Source organism: Odocoileus virginianus, chromosome 9, assembly GCF_023699985.2.
Source record: "Odocoileus virginianus isolate 20LAN1187 ecotype Illinois chromosome 9, Ovbor_1.2, whole genome shotgun sequence".
Taxonomy (NCBI): domain Eukaryota; kingdom Metazoa; phylum Chordata; class Mammalia; order Artiodactyla; family Cervidae; genus Odocoileus; species Odocoileus virginianus.
This window is the reverse complement of record NC_069682.1, coordinates 16,221,424-16,242,717: the sequence shown is the minus strand read 5'-3', so window position 1 is coordinate 16,242,717 and position 21,294 is coordinate 16,221,424. Positions and strand designations below refer to the sequence as shown.

Genomic DNA, 21,294 nt, shown 5'->3' with positions numbered 1-21,294 from the left:
TTATCTTCATATCAGCACTCTGAGTATTAGTATCATCAGTTAACAGAAAATTAGAAAGTTATTTGCCCTGAGTCACAGAGCACAGTAAATTACAGAACTGACACGTAAAACCAGGATTTATGATTTCAAAGCTCACACTGTTATTTGACTTATAATCCTTATTTTGAAAGAAACAAAAATATATGTAATTCAAAGATTCAAACGGCACATTGTGAACTTCTCTAGGAAACAGTGTAATGAAGTATCATTTTCAATGTATTTTTATTTATTTTTAACTGAAGGATAATTGTCTTACAATATTGTGTTGGTTTCTGCCATACATCAACATGAAGCAGCCGTAAGTATACATGTCCCCTCACTCTGGAACCCCCATCGCCACCTCTCACCCCATCCCACTCCTCCAGGGCACTGGTCTGAGCTCCCTAAGTCATAAAGCAAATTCCCACTGGCTACCTGTTTTAGATATAGTAGTGTATATGTTTCCATGCAACCCTCCATTTTCATTTTAAATAACATATGCATACCTCACTGGTTCACAACCTCAAGTTATCGCCCAAATAAAAGACTACTAAAATATAACGAAAGCCTTTTGGATACATGTGTACGTATGACTGAGTCACCTTCACCGCTCACCTGAAACTATCACAAGATTGTTAACCAGCTGTGAAGGTGAAATTATCACAAGATTGTTAGTTGGCAGTGAAACTGAAAGTCACTCGGTCATGTCCAACTCTTTGCGACCCCAAGGACTATATAGTCCATGGATTCTCCAGGCCAGAATACTGGAGTGGGTAGCCTTTATCTTCTCTAGGAATCAAATGCAGGTCTCTTGCATTGCAGGCAGATTCTTTACCAGCTGAGCCACAAGTGAAGCCCAAGAACACTGGAGTGAGTAGCCGATCCCTTCTCCAGTGCATCTTCCCAACCTACAAATCGAACCAGGGTCTCCTGCATTGCAGGCAGATTCTTTAGCAGCTGAGTTACCAGGGAAGCTCTGGTTAGTTGGCTATACTCCAATATAAAATAAAACATTAATGAAAAGGATAATAAAAAAAAAAAAAATGCTACATAAACTTCCATCCTATCAAGAAATAAGAAGCCTTGTTTGGTGAGTTAGAGAATCAAAAAGGGTCAGCTGGAAGAGAAATGGAAACATGTCCATCCATTCAAAAACTTAGACATGAATGTTCAGAGTAGCATGACTTATACGCCAAAAAGACCAAAACAGCCCAAACGTCCCTCAACTGATATTGGATGAGTAAATAAAACGTGATGACTACATATAATGGAACATTATTTGGCAGTATTTGGCATAGGCTAAAACATGGATGAACCGCGACATTCTGCAAAGTGAATGAAGGCAGTCACAAAAGACCACATATGACAGAGCACCATGACAGATGTCTAGAATGGGTAAATCTATAGAGAAAGCAAGCAGATTGCCTAGGGCTGGGGAGGGGGTAGGGAGTTGGTGAAGGTGAAGAGTGACTAATGGGTAGGGGGTTTCTTTCAGGGTAATTAAACAATTAAAATGTTCTAAAATTAACGGTGCTAACGAACATACTGTGACTATACTGAAAACCACTGAAAGTGTACACGTTAAATGAACTGTGTAGTGCTGTGGCCTGAATGTCTGTGTCTCCCCAAATTCGTATGTTGAAATCCTGATGCCCATCGTGATGGTTTTAGAAGGTGGTGCCTTTGGGAGGTGCTTGGATCACTCATCTAAGGCATTAAATCCCACAGAGCTCCCCAGCTCCAGCTACCACATAAGGACACAGTCTCTCCTTAGAGGGCCTTTGCCCCACCATGCTGTCATCCTGGCCTTGGACCTCCAGCCTCCAGAACCATGAGAAATCAATCTCTGTTGTTTATAAGCCGCACAGGCTGTGGTATTTTGTTACAGCAGCCTGATAAAATGACTACACAACTATATGACTAAGCCACATGGTACACGAATTACAGCTCGACAGCTGCTAACAATGGAGTCTCCACAGTCTCTGAAAACAGAATTCTAAGGTTTCTATTCAGTCACACTTTAAGACCATGTTTACCTGTATTTTTCATCTTCATTTTTTTTTCTAGAATATTTCCCATTCTCTATATATTTACCCAAATTATAGCCCAGAAACAAAAATAACTATTATAAAGGATAAATGAATTATAAAAATGGCTCCACATTCAAGTGAAAAATTAAAAGATGACTCCTTTAAGTCCTGTATTCTAAAACTTTCTTCTAATATCAAAATTTTTGTAATTTAGAATTACTTATGATAGATAATCAATTAACTAAGAGACACGTTCTGACAACTGACACCACTAAGTGTTTTAGTTTAGTGTTAATTAGAAACTATTATCATTTACATTCTTCCTACAAGGCAGAATAATCATAACTTGTAAATATGATTTTATATCGCATGAGCCCTTAAGACTTTGAAGAAATATTTAAAGTGATATAACATGAAGACAATTATTAAAATTCCTTAGGTCTTCCAATATATCTTCCGTCCACTTACCATCTGTACACTTTTTTCCAATTCCTGGGGAATTGCAAATGTAGATGAAGGAGCCTGAGTAAGAGGCCATGCACCAGCCTAGAAGGAGAAGAGTAAAATTGTTAAATAGATACATTTCTCACTTGAAAGTGAATGTTTATAAAAAGGATGCAACTACAATGGGATCCCCTGGTGACTCAGCAGTAAAGAATCTGCCTGCAATGCAGGAGACCGAGGCCTGATTCCTTGGTCAGAAAGATCCCCTGGAGAAGGACATGCCAACCCACTCCAGTATTCCTGCCTGGGAAATCCCTTGGACATCAGCAGACTACAGTCTATGGGATCTTAAGAGCTGGTCATGACTTACCAACTAACCCCACCACCACAAGTGACTAAAACAACTTTTTCTCCTTCCTCCAAATGCTGATTAAACCCATCGGCATGACTATCAGGGCACAGTTCATTCCAAATCAATGTAACATGTAACTTCAGAAGCTATAACCCTCTGACTGAAAGAAAGGTAATCAGGCATCCATCTGTTAATCAGTCCTCTGTATCAGAAATGATTAGTAAATGCCCACAATAGAACACATACCTGTAGAACATATATTTGAAAACTAATCCCCAAATCTATTACTGTGTCCTGATTTTTTATAAAATTGTTGAACTTATTGTTGAGATCTGCACTGACACTCATATCTGTATACATCCGATGTAGCTTGCTGGTAAATTCATAACCACAGGCTTGCTGTAGAAGAAAGTTTAAAAGATTTAAAAACAAAAATAATAAACCATACTGATTATTAAGAATGCTTTGCTACTGCTCTGCCTCTGGTCAAAGAGCCGGCCTGTACACTCACACCAAAGGCCTGTGTTATTCATCATGCAAAGCAGTTATTCAAAACATTTCAAAAATCCCTTTCTTCTTCTTTTTTTAACACAGATTAAATAAGTGAATGAAAACAAATATTCATGAAGTAACAAATTTCCATTTAAAACAAGAACTTTTCTATAAATCTGTATGTCATTTCAACACTAAAAACTGCTTCATTACTGTAAGACACCTTGTAAGGTTTACAGATAGTATCGAATACACATGAAAGACAACTGGGAATATTTGAGCCAGTAGTTAAGTTATAAGGAGGACACTGAGGCAGATTTTTAATACTATCAGCTGAATAATGAAGAAATCTATTTCTTTGAAATTATTCCAAACTCTGTGATCATAAGGTCAAAAAATCTGGATCTCTAATCTTGGGATTTAAAATCTTTGTTAACATTATCTTTAAAAATTAAAAGTTATTTTTGGCATCTTTGAAATGGACTACATATTCAATGTCTGCTATACAGGAAAACTATCAACTATTGAATAACTCAGCATAAATATGAATCAGCAAGTGCTTATCTCATCAGTGTGTAAGCTAAAATCACATAAAAGTGAACTGAAATTCAAATGTTCTCCACAAAACTTATACTTGAAGGAATATTTTAAGTATGTTCGTTTCTAAGTAATATAAATCTTATCTTGTAGATGATTCTATATCAACACAGAGATTCTGTCCTTTAATACAGCATTTGCATGTGCTAACATGAAACTACACTTAACATTTAACCAGTCAACTGCTAATGAATTATTTCCTATTACTCATATTGTGAAAATGACCATCTCTGTGTGCTAGTGAAATAACTTCTAAGACATCATATCAAAGTCCTACAGTACCTTTAATTTATTGATCATGGCTTCTTCAGAATCCATAGACATAGATAACCCATGAATTAAACGCTTCGCCAACATTCTTGCGTAGAACTACATTAAAAAAGATTAAAAGATTATTTTCTGATTTAAAATTCAAAGATTAATCAAAGCTAACACACAAAACTGTCAGACTCAAAAATTACCTTTTGAAAAACATCTTTGTCGTCAATATATTTGAAGACAGTGATAAAGCTCGTGAGCTTGTCCTCTACTTCATTCTCTGTCATCCCCTTTGCTGATTTCTTCAGCAAGTTGTCACAGTACTTAGCGAGCTCAAATAGAAATTGACAGTAACTCTTACAAAGGGTCCTTCTCAAAGGAGTCACCATGGTAACAACACAAAATAAGATCATGGGTTTTTGTCATCCTCGAGCTTATGTTTTGAAATTTTGCATTAAAACTTAAAATACATGTCACTGGGTAAATTTTTTTAAAAAACTATAAACAAGTAAAATCTAATCAACACTGAATGATCCAATGGAGCACTGATATAAGTAACTAGGTTTTGATGCAACACCCAGGTGAGTTTTGAGCAGTACTATCATTTCTGACACTAAAAAAATACCTAATAAAAATCTTACAACAACCTTATAAGCAAGTTTCCTTTAAAGGTTTTCATTTGTCATCAAATTCCTCCTTTTAGAGTTCAGATAAAATTAAACCTCTATGAAATGCCAAATTATTTTTTTTTAATGCAAATTATTTTAAAGCAGTCATACTTTCCAACCCAAACTTTGTAAGATGGAATATTTTAAATATTTTTTAAGAAAACGCTATGGAGATGACCTACTGCATCCCTTATACAAATGCCAACATTATATACAATGTTGATCAGTTTTTATTTTTAATAATTAATTTCATCAATTTTTTAAAAAAATGCTACAAAAACAAATCTGACATTCCTCTCAGCTTGCATCCTCTAATGCCAATTTTTCATAAGATTACATTTATGCAACCATCAAACTTACCAATTCAGGTGCTTTGCAAACAGACTTGGGTTCTCTGTAATTTACAACTGATGTAAGGGCCTAAATAGAAGACAGAACAGGAATTAGTCGCCAGCAATAGGGTAAAAGACCTTTTAGAACTAACACCCAAAAAGGATGTCCTTTTTGTTACAGGGGACTAGAATGCAAAACTAGGAAGTCAAGAAACACCTGAAGTAACAGGAAAATTTGGCCTTGGGAGTACAGAATGAAGCAGGGCAAAGGCTAATAATAAGAGCTTTGCCAAGAGAAGGCACTGGTCATAGCAAACACCCTCTTCCAACAACACAAGAGAAGACTCTACACATGGACATCACTAGGTGGCCAACACCAAAATCAGATTGATTATATTCTTTGCAGCCTAAGATGGAGAAGCTCTATACAGTCAGCAAAAACAAGACCAGGAGTTGACTGTGGCTCAGATCATGAACTTCTTATTGCCAAATTCAGACTTAAATTGAAGAAAGTGGGGAAAACCAATAGACCATTCAGGTATGACCTAAATCAAATCCCTTACGATTATACAGTGGAGGTGAGAAAAAGATTTAAGGGACTAGATCTGATAGACAGAGTGCCTGATGAACTATGGATGGAGGTTCGTGACAGTGTACTGGAGACAGGGATCAAGATGATCCCCAAGAAAAAGAAATGCAAAAAAGCAAAATGGCTGCCTGAGGAGGCCTTACAAATAGCTGTGAAAAGAAGAGAAGCAAAATGCAAAGGAGAAAAGGAAACATATTCCCATTTGATGCAGAGTTCCAAAGAATAGCCAGGAGATAAGCCTTCCTCAGCGATCAATGCAAACAAATAGAAGAAAACAATAGAATGGGAAAGACTAGAGAGCTCTTCAAGAAAATTAGATACAACAAGGGAACATTTCATGCAAAGATGGGCTCAATAAAGGACAGAGATGGTATGGATCTAACAGAAGCAGAAGATATTAAGAAGAGGTAGAAAGGACACACAGAAGAACTATACAAAAAAGATCTTCATGACCCAGATAATCATGATGGTGTGATCACTCATCTAGAGCCAGACATCCTGGAATGTCAACTCAAGTGGGCCTTAGGAAGCATCACTACAAACAAAGCTAGTGGAGGTGATGGAATTCCAGTTGAGGTATTTCAAATCCTAAAAGATGATTCCATGGAAGTGTTGCACTCAATATGCCAGCAAATTTGGAAAACTCAGCAGTGGCCACAGGACTGGAAAAGGTCAGTTTTCATTCCAATCACAAAGAAAGGCAATGCCGAAGAATGCTCAAACTACCGCACAATTACACTCATCTCACACGCTAGTCAAGTAATGCTCAAAATTCTCCAAGCCAGGCTTCAGCAATACATGAACTGTGAACTTCCAGGTGTTCAAGCTGGTTTTAGAAAAGGCAGAGGAACCAGAGATCAAATTGCCAACATCTGATGGATCATCGAAAACACAAGAGAGTTTCAGAAAATCATCTATTTCTACTTTATTGACTATGCCAAAGCCTTTGACTGTGTGGATCAAAATAAACTGTGGAAAATTCTGAAAGAGATGGGAATACCAGACCACCTGACCTTCCTCTTGAGAAATCTATATGCAGATTAGGAAGCAACAGTTAAAACTGGACATGGAACAGACTGGTTCCAAATAGGGAAAGGAGTACCTCGAGGCTTTATATTGTCACCCTGCTTATTTAACTCATATACAGAGTACATCATGAGAAACACTGGGCTGCATGAAGAACAAGCTGGAATCGAGATTGCTGGGAGAAACATCAATAACCTCAGATATGCAAATGACACCACCCTTATGGCAGAAAGTGATGAAGAACTAAAGAGCCTCTTGATGAAAGTGAAAGAGGAGAGTGAAAAAGTTGGCTTAAAACTCAACATTCAGAAAACTAAGATCATGGCATCCAGCCCCATCACTTTATGGCAAATAGATGGGGAAACGGTGGAAACAATGGCTGACTTTACTTTTTTGGGCTCCAAAATCACTGCAGATGGTAATTGCAGCCATGAAATTAAAATATGCTTGCTTCTTGGAAGGAAAGTTATGATTAACCTAGACAGCTTATTAAAAAGCAGAGACATTACTTTGCCAACAAAGGTCCGTCTAGTCAAAGCTATGGTTTTTCCAGTAGTCATGTATGGATGTGAGAGTTGGACTAAAAAGAAAGTTGAACCAATTGATGCTTTGGAGCTGTGGTGTTGGAGAAGACTCCTGAGAGTCCCTTGGACTGTAAGGAGATCCAACCAGTCCATCCTAAAGGAGATGAGTCCTTAATGTTCATTGGAAGGACTGATGTTGAAGCTGAAACTCCAATACTTTGGCCACCTGATGCAAAGAGCTGACTCATTTGAAAGGACCCTGATGCTGGGAAATATTGAGGGCAGGAGGAAAAGGGGACAGAGGATGAGATGGCTGGATGGCATCACCAACTCAGTGGACATGAATTTGGGTAAACTCTGGGAGTTGGTGATGGTCAGGGAGGCCTGGTGTGCTGCAGTTCATGGGGTCACAAAAAGTCAGACACAACTAAGTAACTGAACTGAACTGAACAGGGTAAAAATACAGTTGGCTTAATATATGCTATAATCGGTACATCCAGAAATTACTACCTCAAACAAAACGGCATTTTGGTGGTAGTTTATTAATATTCTTTTCATATATAATACAAAGTAAACTCTAATCCTTGTATCCCTCATGACAATTATATAATGATTATATATATCCTGTTCCTACTGAAAGATGCTCTTTATAACTCATTTCTAATATCTGAACACAGAATAAAACTATATTGTGAAAAATCTTACAACAAACATGTAAGCAAATTTAAATTCAAGTTTGTAAAATATATTTAATTTTCTTTCAAGTATTATTCAATATAGCCTAAGTATTATATTCAAAGGAAAAAAGAGCACTAAATAATACTAAAATTATACATGTATTCTCAGAATGTACTAGTGTATTAACAAGTCTCCTTTTACAGCAAAATCAAGGGAAATTCAATTCCCATATAATCCAAGCATTCAATTTAATAATTCAGTTATTTACTTAAAAGTTATAAGTTACATACTTCTGACTTTCACTATGAAGTTGGTTGATTAAGGTTAATCTTCATGTACAGATTAGAAATCTCATAATTAGTATCCCTATTTCTGAAACTACTTAAAGAATGATTAAATTAGGAGAATTATATACAGATAAAGATACATGTATTGAAAAGTTACCTTATCCAACGCACTCATAAAGTGCTGATCACCATTCAAAACAGTGTTGATAAGTTGAACAAATTTACCATGTACTTCTAAAACTGACTCCACAAATAGTGTTGGCATCTAAAAATAAGAAATACAAAATCATATTTTAAGAAGTTCAGGGATATAACAATTAGGCTTAGTAATGACTACTTAAGAGTGAAGTTTTCCCCCAGCAAGCAATGTTACACACAACACACATCCTCAAAAAATGTTTTTAGCTAAAACAGTCAAAATCTAAAACTTCAATGTTGAAATTAGCTGTCATTCAATACCAGAAATGGAGGACTGTGGTTCCTCTTCCAAAAGAACCCATGGAAAACACACCTCTCTGGTGCTGGGATTCTGTATCATAAAGGTAACTAGATACAACCTCAGAACTACCAGGCCTATCAATTTCTTGGGGCATTATGTAAACAAAAATGGTCTTCAAAGCCACTAAAGGCTGAGAGAGGGGAGAGGTTAAAAACATATTATCTGTGAAAACTGAGACTCAAGAGTACAGAAGTACAGTTGCCCACATCTCACAGTAAAGAAATACCTACCTAGTAGTGCAAAAGTGAGTTTTCACTATTAATGGAGATAACTATGAAGTTAGACCTAAGACTTCTAAGTCAGCTAAAAATTTTCCAAGTGTCCTATGAACACATTCTCTTGTACTTGCATCTCCCAGGCCGTGGCATTAAACTCTATGCCTCTATGACCAATGTCATTCCACACCCTGAATCTGTAAACTAACATAAACTAAGAAAACTAGTAAATAATACAGGCTATTATATCTAAACAATATAAACCAACAGTTTAACAAAAATAGAAAAGTTTATACATGACTGTGACAGGACATGACATCTAAGAATTATCTGCCAAGGACAATTCTACGGCTAAGGAGAACAGTATTTCATAAATGTTCCTGGATCAATAAGGTCCATAGGGTTTCCCTAATAGCTCAGCTGGTAAAGAATCCCTCTGCAATGCAAGAGACCCAGGTTCAGTTCCTGGGTCAGGAAGATCCGCTGGAGAAGGGACAGGCTACCCACTCCAGTATTCTTGGACTTCCCTTGTGGCTCAGCTGGTGAAAAAATCCACCTGCAATGCTGGAGACCTGGGTCTGACCCCTGGGTTGGGAAGACTCCCTGGAGAAGGGAAAGCTACCGCCTTCAGTATTGTGGCCTGGAGAATTCCATGGGGTTGCAAAGAGTCAGAAACAACTGAGTGGCATCTCTTTTCTTTTTTTTAAATAAGGTCTATACACAGATCACTCCTCACAGAGGAGCAAACAGCTCTACTTAGGGAAGACAAGTGACATATGATGTCATGTCTACCTTAGTTGTCATCCATTACTAGTAAAACCAAGGAAGGTGATCCAACAAAATTTGACAACAGGAGCATGCTTTGATAAGAAAGACACCTTGTTGTAAACTGTCATTTAAATGGCAGGAAACTCTTAAGAAAGACAGGAATTGGAGACATAAGGGTCACTGTTGAGTATTTTGGGTAGTAAGCATGTATTTAGGGAAGATAGTTTTAATCCAAATTTGCCTCCTTGGCTATCATACCCAGGACATGTAAAAGGAAACCAAATTGTAAGTTGTCTATATGATCAGTGATTAACACCATTACCACTACAATTAACTAATCATAGATGCTAGTTATGTAGAAACAACTATTTTGAAATTGCAAACATACTTTTCTGTGAGAAATTAACTAAGAATTGCTAAATGAACACAGTAGTGTGTAAGAAGTCTTACTCACTGATTTCCTAATTACTGATAATTCTAAAACATGTCCAACAAAATCGAGATTTGAACATTTTAATAAAGACGTCTCATTTATTGGCATGGTAGGACTTTTCCTTCATGCTTTTAAACAGTAAAGTCAAAAGAAAAACTCCATGATGGTCTGATTAAGAGAAGAATCTTCCCATTCCTTATGTCACTCACATTTTCCTGAGTAAGATTACTGGTTGCTCTAAGGCCCTCATCGTGGATATGATTTTGCAGCTCCTGAATCATATGAGGTAAACCAGTGGACACAGCACGGAGTAAGACATACATATTTGCCATGTCTGAGGGGAGAGAGAAATTTATTATGAAATTTACAAACAGTTTAAAAAATATTTTTAATACAACAGGTAATACATGGTTCAAAATGCAGAATTACAGAAGCATATGCAAATAAGTCCCCCACACCTTTCTCCTAATCCCCTGTACTCCTCTCCTGGGAAAGCAATGCGGTGGCTGTGTAGTATCTTCTCAGAGATGTTTCCTACCCATTCAAGCACTATTCTTCCCTCTGCCCACCTTTTTTAATAAACAGTGAAGCGTGTTTCATATGTTATTTGTGACTGCAGAACACAACATTTTAACTTGAAGATCTTTTCATATCAGTACATAAAGCATTTCCTCATATTTTACAACTGCTTAACACTCCATTTGACAGCTATATGACAATTATTTAACAACTCATGGGAATTTTGCTGTTTCTAATCTTTTGATATTTACATTGTTACAATTAATAATCCTGCATATGGGCAAGAGTATCCATAGTATGAATTCCCAGAAGTGGGACTACTATGCAAAAGTTGTCTTACAGAAGGGCCTTGCAGACAGAGGCCTCAGCAGTGGGGCGCTCTGTCAACAAATGCTATGATCTTCACACGGAGAGGTGCAAAATGACATCTCAGTGTAGTGGTTTTTATTTTAAACTTTTTATTGAAGTATAACACACATATGGAAGAGTATACAATCCATAAGTGTGCAGCTGAATGAATTACCACAAGCGACCCCCCTCCCCAGCCACCCACAGTAAGAAATGGACACCACCTCCTCCCGGAAGCCCCTTGCCTTCACTACTGCTCCTGCTCTTCCACAACGGTAATCACAGTCATGACGACACTACTCAACTAAACCACAGATCAGATCTACCTGATCTAACTATCTGTAAGAACAAAATCATCCAATTCTTTCAGGTTTGGTTTCTTTGGTTCAGTATGAAAGGTTCATCTGAGTTGTACACAGCTATCAGGTGTTCCTTCCCACTCTTCTTTAATCTTCCATCATATCACTGTGTGGTACTTTATTCATTCTACAGTTACAGGACATCTGTACTGTTTACAGTTTGGGGCTATCACAAACAACGCTGCTGTGAGCATGCTTGCACACATTCTTCTGTGCATGTGTGCATGCATTTTGGGTGGGGGAGTTAACACCTAGGAGAGCAACGGCTGATCGTAAGAGATATGGTTATTCAGTGTTACTCACTGTCAAGCGTTTCAAGGTGGGTGCATCAATTTATACTCTACGTCCAATGTATAACAAGTTCCTGATACTCTATACACTTTTAAACACTTATTATTTTCAGTCTTTTTCATTTTATATCAAAATGTGATTAATTACTGATATCTTAGTGTGATTTTAATTTATATTTCCCTGTTTTAGTGAGATTGAGAGACTTTTTTATATGTTTATTGGCCATCTAAGATATCTTCTATTTTGCAGTGACTGTTCAAATGTCCTAATTATTTTATATTTTGGACAAACCTTTTTCAACAATTGCAAATATATAACCTTATGACTGTCTTTTTTTCAAGTATAACTGACATATACCAAAGATTATAACAAAATGATTTTCAATATTGTTATATACTGCAAAATGATCATTACAGTCCAGTTACCATCTTTCACCATACATATTTATAACCTTTTTCCTGTGATGAGACATTTTAAAATCTATTCTCTTAGCAACTTTCAAATATGTAACACAGTATTATTAACTAGCTACCATGCTACATATTATTACATCCCCATGACTTTTTTTTTTTTTAGTAACTGGAAGTTATTAAGCCTCGTGATTTCCTTCACCCAACCACCTTGACTTCAGCAACCACTCCATCTGTTCTCTGTATTAATGAGCTCACTTGTTTTGCTTTTTATATTCCATATATAAGTGAGATCTCATAGTATTTGTCTTTGTCTGACATTTCACTTAGCACAATGCCCTGGAGATCCTTCCATGTTGTTTCAAAATAGCAATACTTCATTTTGCTTACATAGCTGAATGATATTTCTCTGTGTTTGTGTATTTATTTTCATCCACTCATCTACTGACAGACACTTAAGTTGTTTCCTTATTTTGGCTCTTGTAAATAATGCTGCAATGAACACTGGGATGCCTATATCTTTTTTTAGCTTTTTCTTTTTCTTTTTAGATAAATACCCAGAGGTAGAACTGCTAGATCACATGAAAGTTTTACTTTTTAATTTCTGAGAAACCTCCATACTATTCTTCATAGTGGCTCCACCAATTTTCATTTCTTACCAACAGTACACGAGAGCTCCCTTTTCTTTATATCCTAGTTATTTCTAGTCTTTTGGATAATGGCCATGCTAACAGGTGCTAGGTGATACCTCACTGTGCTTTGGATTTGTATTTCCCTGATGATTAATGATGGTGAGCACCTTTTCATGTACCTGTTGGCCATTTGGAGGTCTTCTTTAGAAAAATGCCCATTCAGGTCTTCTGCTCATTTTTCAATTTTTTTTTGCTATTGAGTTGTATGAGTCCTTTATCAGATATGTGATTTTTTCCCATTCAGTAGGTCGCTTTTTCATTCTGTTAATGGTTCCCTTTGCTGGGCAGACGCCTTTTAGTTTGATGAAGAACCACGTGTTTATTTTCTCTTCCCTTGTGGCTCAGCTGGTAAAGAATCCGCCTGCAATGCAGGACACCTGGGTCCGATCCCTGGGTTGGGAAGATCCCCAGGAGACGGTAAACACTACCCACCCAGTATTCTGGCCTGGAGAATCCATGGACAGTCCACAGGGTCGCCAAGAGTAGGACACAACTGAGCGGCTCTCACTTTCACTTTAGTGTCAGATTCAAAACACCATCACCACAAGTATCAGGAAGTCTATCACCTTTGCTTGCTTCTAGGAGTTTTATGGCTTCAGGTCTCAAGTTAAAGTGTTCAATTCATTTTGAGTTAATTTTTGTAGACGGTATTAAGTCGGGTCATCCAGTTTCTTCAAAAACCTTTATTAAAGAGACTGTCCTTTCCATGTCGTATATTTTTGGTTCCTTTGTCCTATGACTGTCACTGTGATGCTCTTTTGATGATCCAAAGGTCTTATGGTTTTGTATTTATTTTAAGCTTTTAACGATAAAGTAATAAACCTGATCATCTTTCCCTGTGGTTAATGCTTTCTGTGTCTCATTTAAAATATCTTTCTCTACCCCCAAGTCCTGAAGTTATTCGCCTATGTTATCTTCTGGAAGTGTTACTGCCTTACACTGAGATCAAAAGCCCAAAGTGTTGACTGACTCTGTATACAGTGTTTGAAGTAGTGATCAAATTTCACTTTTTCCCCAACTGGTTATCCAATGGACTTGGCACTGTGTGTTCAAAAGGCTATCTTTCACCCACTGTGCTGCTGGCTGCCACGGTCTTAAATGAGGTATCTTCGTATGCATGAGTTATTTCCTGGCTTTTTCTTTTATTCCACTGGTCACTTTGACTACCCTCGTGCCACTTCTTTTCTTAATTACTACAATTTTTAGAAGTCATGCTATCCTGCAAAGGTTTCTCACTGTGCTCTTCAAAACTGTCTTGACTGTTCAGGCTAACAGTGTAACTTTCAGAGTTTAAAAAAATAATCTTGGGTTTTGCGAAGCTTGCCCTGGATCTATCAGTGCTGCTTTCAATGATGTTTAGTTTTCTGTGCGCGTCTGGCATCTATCTTGTTACATTTATTCCCTATTCTTGAAAAATTCTCATTGTTTTTTTCTAAAAAAAATTTTTTTCACTGCTTTTTGTTAACATCTCTTATCTTCACTTTGTACTTCTATTTTGACTAAGGCTGAGAATCTTCAGATATATAAAATCTATTTTTATTTCCCTTTCATGTTGTTTTTTCTCCTTCTGGAAACTCTTAATGTATTAAAGAAATTAGTCCCTGTGATTTTTAAAAATGTGCAAACACACTTTCCCAGTTTTTCTTTTGACTTTAGAAAATAGTTAAAAAATATACTTTTCCAAACATTCTTTTAAAATAGATAATTAATAATCTGTAAAAAGGCATATTAAAAAAATGTATCAACTATCACTTAAATATGTTTGAAGTCTAAGGTAGTTTGGAAGATGATATAAAAAGTGGGTTTATAATTTCATTCCTATTCATACTGATGTTTGGTATCACTTACCATTTTTTTTTTCTTGCCGGATGATATTATGACATTCTGCATGTAAGAACTGTAAGTGGTCTGCTACCATTCGTTGTTGACATTCGTGAATCACTTTAGTATATGAACTTGGATGTAAGTATTTTCGACACCGAATTTCTTCATCTTTTAATCTACCTAGAACCTTTAGAAACAGATCCTTACAGTCATGAACTACTATAAGAAAACACTTGAAATATCAGTAACTTACATGGCAAATTAACAAACAGAACTATTTATATAATTCTATTCACAATTCAAAGTCACATTCCATCATTTCAAAATCTTATTTAAGCTACACTTCACCACTGCCTTATGAAAAAGAACAAAAGTCAACTGGTCTGCACTTTTTCCCTTATTTATTGACTCCAATTGTCCTATACATACAATTCAATGATTTTTGGTATATTATTGGTGTTTTTGAATTGTGGTCAACTAGATGTAACATAAAATTTGTCATTTTATCCATTTTTAAGTATATAATCTAGTAGCATTAACTGCATTTACAATGTTGCACAACTGTCTATTCCCAAAACTTTTTCATTACACCCAACAGAAGCTCAGAAACCATTAAGCTATAACTCCCTGTTCTCCTCTCCCCCAAAATTTTAATCTACTTTCTGCCTCTCTGACTGTCTATTCTAGACATAAGTTAAACCATAAGATATTTGTTCTTTTGTTTCTGGCTTCTTTAATTCAGCATAATGTCTTCAAAGTTAATCCCAGCTGTAGCATGTGTCAGAACTTTATTGTTTTCTAAGTCTGAATAATAGTTCATTGTATGTACATACATTTTGCCTGTTTTTTCAACTCTTGAAAAAGACATTTGGGTTGTTTTCAGTGTTTGCCAACAGCCTGTTTTGAGAGTCAGATATAATCATGAGAGTTTATATATCACTGATACTCTGTGTGTACCTTTCAAGACTGGATCTAGAACCTTTAGCAAGAGTCTAAGATGTAAAAAGGGCTAAAAGCTAAGACCCACTGACTTAGTGTAACCTGCACTTAATGGAGAAAAATGTCCTAGATAACTTATTCAAGGTCCCAGAGCTAATCACTGACAAAGCAAAAGAGAATTAAGCAACTCCTGGACCTGGGTTTGTGGGACAGACACCAGTGTATCACATCAGTTAGTACTGATATTTTCTGATCTATGTCCTATGGAGGCTTCACTACAGCTTTTCCACTTCAAACACTTCTTAAAGGTGAACAAACTAACAAAAATCATCTGATAATAAAATGCCTGAGATCCAACACTGTGGAAGAAAAAAACTAGTTAAAATGTCTAACATATCTGATGGCTCAATTTATAATCTGATTATTCTTTGACTAAGAAAACATACATAGCCATTTTAAATATGGTTATCAATGTGTTGGTTTAATGATTAAAATTTCTCATGCAAGTTTTTCTCAGTCTCCGCAAACTTAACAGACCAAAAGACCAAGTATTCTAGAATTATTGCATTTTTACTATTTTTTTTCCTTCTATTTTAGAGGAAGAAAGATAAAAACTCCCAATACCTAGCTTTTGTACTTAGCCTATTCTCTTATCTACTAGGCATAAAATGTAGCTTATTATTTTGTCAAGAATATGAAATATATTAGTTTTAGATTAATCAGGATTACCAGAAAGCACTGATCACAATGAAACTGGGACAGCATTTTTTTCTCATGGAAAATGTCAAGCAAGAGCAATGACAAATCAAGAAAAATGGAACCTTTTCTACCAAAAAAAATATTCACTAAGATAACTAACATTAAGTAAGCCACACCTGATCTCTAACAGATGACAACAGTTACCATCATGCTTTCCTACCTTCTCCATGTACTGTGAGCAGTTTGATTCTTGTAGTAAATTTGAAGCTTCTTGTTTGTAATACTCTCCTGTTTCAGTCAGAAAGGGAGACTCAAAGATTTCCTGATAAAACTAAATAAATCAATGAAATCATATTTTAAAAATCAGAATAAGCAACCTAAGAAATTAATAATAAATTTATGTTTTAAAGGAATAATTTATGTTTTAAAGGAAGCTCTGTTACCTTTAAAGGGAATTTTTTCTTATACTGTTCAACATGAACAAAGGAGTTAATAACCCCATGGATTACTTTCTGGTTTGGGTCTTCTCCACCACGATCACTAAAACAAGGTAAAACAAAAAACACTCTTGAGAATACAAGTATCCATGGAAATATACCAAAGTATGCCAAAATATGGCTGCTAATTTTATTGGTCTAAGCACTTTACTTATGAAGTATTTTCAAGGTCAATGCATGCATGATACTTAAAATGCAATTTTTAATATTGCAGCTGAATTAATATTTATGACAGTTAATGGAATGTGAAGTCAAGTGGGCCTTAGGAAGCATCACTATGAACAAAGCTAGTGGAGGTGATGGAATTCCAGTTGAGCTATTTCAAATCCTGAAAGATAACACTGTGAAAGTGCTGCACTCAATATGTCAGCAAATTTGGAAAACTCAGCAGTGGCCACAGGACTGGAAAAGATCAGTTTTCATTCCAATTCCAAAAAAAGGCAATGCCAAAGAATGCTCAGACTACCGCACAATTACACTCATCTCACACGCTAGTAAAGTAATACTCAAAATTCTCCAAGCCAGGCTTCAGCAATACGTGAACTGTGAACTTCCAGGTGTTCAAGCTGGTTTTAGAAAAGGCAGAGGAACCAAAGATCAAATTGCCAACATCCGCTGGATCATAGAAAAATCAAGAGAGTTCCAGAAAAACATCTATTTCTGCTTTATTGACTACGCCAAAGCCTTTGACTGTGTAGCACACAATAAACTGTGGAAAATTCTGAAAGAGATGGGAATACCAGACCACCTGACCTGCCTCTTGAGAAATCTGTATGCAGGTCAGGAAGCAACAGTTAGAACTGGACATGAAACAAAAGACTGGTTCCAAATAGGAAAAGGAGTATGTCAAGGCTATATATTGTCAGCCTGCTTATTTAACTTATATGCAGAGTACATCATGAGAAACGCTGGGCTGGATGAAGCACAAGCTGGAATCAAGATTGCTGGGAAAAATATCAATAACCTCAGATATGCAGATGACACCACCCTTATGGCAGAAAGTGATGAAGAGCTGAAAAGACTCTTGATGAAAGTGAAAGAGGAGAGTGAAAAAGTTGGCTTAAAACTCAACATTCAGAAAACTAAGATCATGGTATCCAGCCCCATCACTTCATGGCAAATAGATGGGGGAAACAGTGGAAACAATGGCTGACTTTATTTTGTTGGGCTCCAAAATCACTGCAGATGGTGATTGCAGCCATGAAATTAAAAGACACTTGCTCCTTGGAAGGAAAGTTATGATCAACCTAGACAGCTTATTAAAAAGCAAAGACATTACTTTGCCAACAAAGGTCCGTCTAGTCAAAGCTATGGTTTTTCCAGTAATCATGTATGGATGTGAGAGCTGGACTATCAAGAAAGCTGAGTGCCGAAGAATTGATGCTTTTGAACTGTGGTGTTGGAGAAGACTTGTGAGAGTCCCTTGGACTGCAAGGAGATCCAACCAGTCCATCCTAAAGGAGATCAGTCCTGGGTGTTCACTGGAAGGACTGATGTTGAAGCTGAAACTCCAATACTTCAGCCACCTGATGCGAAGAGCTGACTCATTTGAAAAGACCCTGATGCTGGGAAAGACTGAGGGCAGGAGGAGAAGGGGACGACAGAGGATGAGAGGGTTGGATGGCATCACCGACTTGACGGACGTGGGTTTGGGTGGACTCTGGGAGTTGGTGATGGACAGGGAGGCCTTGTGTGCTGCAGTTCATGGAGTGGCAAAGAGTCGGACATGACTGAGAGACTGAACTCAACTGACTGAATGTACCCATTAGATGTCATTTCAATAAACAACAGAAAAGCATAAGTGTAAAAGATACTATGTAGATACTAAGATACTTCTTCAATTTTAACAGAGTAGCTATGAGCCCATCAATTCAAGACTTGCAATACCAGTGGTTAAGAATATTTGAATTTCAGTCACCACAAACTCTATTACTAGAGGATTTGGTCTGAGAATCCAGTTTTTAAACCATCACAACTATGCCTGCAGTAATCTGACGGGATTCCTCAGATTATACAGTACACTCTATACAGTATTTTGCTCACTGAAACAACTAATAACTATTGTTCTCTAAGATATCTGCTAGAGCCACTGAGTTGCTTTCATCTAAGCACAAAGGTAATTCTCTACTTAGAATTTACTGAGATATGCTTTAATATTTCTATATTCTTTTACAGTTACAAAGGGATCTAAAATCATCTCAATTATTCATGTGACTTGTGACAAGCTCCTACTCAGTCAAGGGCACTGCGGGGATGCAAGTCTTAATCACAATAAGAAATGTAGGTGAATTTTTTATTTTTCTAATTATAGAAATAGGAGAAAAAAAAAAAAGTTTGCCTAAAGCCACAGTAAAACAGCCTGGCTCTATGTTGGAAGGCTCTGAATTCAGTAATAATACCTAAATCAAACCATTATCCAGTCAAAGGTTTACCTTTCTATTGGTAATCTTCCACCTCACTTTAAAATATTTTCTTTCTTTGAATGAATAATTATTTTACTAAAAAAGCAACAGAAAACTGTAAGTTAGTGTCCTTCCTTGTTTTCACCTCCCTCTAACCCTCTTTCCTTCTTCCTTTAATTATCTGGATATTCTGGGAAAAGTTTTTTGTGATTGAATTAATATGGCTACAGTCCTTCTGACAGTCATAAAATCTCAGTTACAAAGTCTACATTTTGTTATCACTAATAAGAACAATAAATACATACAAGGTGATACTAGGTGAGCTCATGTCTTCTGCTCACCTTCCCTCTTAAGCCCAAATTAAATCTGGTGAAAAAATGATATGACTTAATTTATCAATTTGAAGCACATAGCTCTTTGCCTTTTAACTCTGTCTGGGACAAAGGGAGAAATATCTGAATGAGGTTACCTAAAGTTATTTTCATGACCAAATCCTATTGTCCCTGCTCAGCATCCAGAAAACACCCACTCCTACTCCTGCCCTTTGTTTCTGACCACAAAAGGCCCAGAGAAGCAGGAATCTGATAAGGTGTTCCCTAGAAAGAATATCAATATTCCTAGTGCTTAATGACTAAGCTGTCTTCTACTGTAAGAATAATATCTGAACTCATAAACCTTTAGGTATAATTATTCCATCTTTAAGATCACTGCATACTTTTATAACTGCACAAAATGTACAACAAAATCATTGTAATTTATTTCTAGTAAGTTGACAGATAATGAAAATAAACTGAAGTGATGCTAAGGTAGTACTATATAAAATCAATGACTAAGCTGGTTATGTGAATAAGCTCTGGATTTATCTAAGAACAGTGATCCCAAGAGATGAGCCCTGAGAAAAGAATATAAAGTATTTTTATTATGTGGTTCATTATTGGATCTTGACAGAACTAAGTGGAAAATGCCTACAACCACCACAATGAAATCACTCGGCTGGGAGCTTATAGGAATTGTTTATTGTAGTTCTTAAGACCCGGATTTTGGAGTCAGACTGCCTAGGCTCAAGTTCTGGTTGCATTAATATGTCACCATGTGCAGGTGCTTAACCTTTAGTACTCAGATTTCTCCATCTGTAAAGTGGGGATAAGAAATGCACCTACTCTCAAGAGGATATGGTAAAGATTAAGCATAATCCAAGAAAGTATGCAGCACAGTGCCTAGTAAATGAGTGAAGCATCACTAAGCTAGCATTTTAAGTACAGACTGAGCAAAATGGAAGCAGAAGAAAGCTAAGAGACCAAAAAAAAAAAAGCACTGAGTGTGATTTTAAGTCCAAGGCATCTAACAGGGCAGACTAGCTTTGTGATGGTCATTAAAAGTTAGGTTGAGGGACTTCCCTGGTGTAACAGCGGTTAATAAGAGTCCGCCGGCCAATGCAGGGGCCATGGGTGCAATTCCTGGTTCGGGAAGATCCCATATGCCCACGGAGGCAACTAAGCCTGTGCATCATAACTACTGAGCCTGTGTTCTAGAGCCTGTGCTCCGCAATAAGAGAAGCCACGGCGATGAGAAGCCCACGCACCACAACTAGAGAGTAGCCCCCGCTCGCCACAACGGAGAAAGCCCTCATGTAGCAATGAAGACCCAGTGCAGCCAAAAATTAACAACAACAAAAAGGCTGAAACTCTCGTAAGTCCTGATTCTGCTATGTGACAATGGGCAAATTAATCTCTTGGTGAAACCTTCATTTGACCCTGTGATTAAGATGAGAAGGTTAAATTAAATGCAGTCTCCTGCCTCAAGCCAAACCTGTGAAGTGATAGGAAGGATACTTTTTAATATTCCATTGTTGGCAATAGCCCTTGAGCCTGTAGAAATTGAAAATAAGATCGAATGAAGACTAGATAGCACAGAAAAACAAAAATGCACAAGAGAAAGGATGGCTACAAGAAGGGGGTGGAAGACGTGAAGGAGGATGGACAAGGAGTGGCATTACTCAAAGAGGGCTGGCACAAAACCAGTGAGCTCACAGGCAGACTAGCTGCTCAGCGCGTCCCTGCAGGAGCAGTGAGCGCAGTCCCAGGAGGAAGGAAACTGCCTGCAC

General features: G+C 37.0%; 1 protein-coding gene across 2 annotated transcripts in view; it reads right to left on the bottom strand.

Moving 5' to 3' along the window:
• Positions 1-21,294, bottom strand: part of CUL2 (cullin 2) — a 69,664-nt gene that overhangs the window by 13,129 nt on the left and 35,241 nt on the right. For both annotated transcript variants that reach the window (XM_070472023.1, XM_020872687.2), the window contains 10 exons: positions 16,735-16,831; positions 16,512-16,622; positions 14,678-14,840; positions 10,420-10,544; positions 8,453-8,560; positions 5,220-5,279; positions 4,395-4,523; positions 4,216-4,302; positions 3,091-3,243; positions 2,517-2,594 (listed from right to left, as the gene is read on the bottom strand). In XM_070472023.1, the coding sequence (XP_070328124.1) occupies positions 2,517-2,594; positions 3,091-3,243; positions 4,216-4,302; positions 4,395-4,523; positions 5,220-5,279; positions 8,453-8,560; positions 10,420-10,544; positions 14,678-14,840; positions 16,512-16,622; positions 16,735-16,831 (1,111 nt within the window). The remainder of the gene's footprint in view (positions 1-2,516; positions 2,595-3,090; positions 3,244-4,215; positions 4,303-4,394; positions 4,524-5,219; positions 5,280-8,452; positions 8,561-10,419; positions 10,545-14,677; positions 14,841-16,511; positions 16,623-16,734; positions 16,832-21,294) is intronic.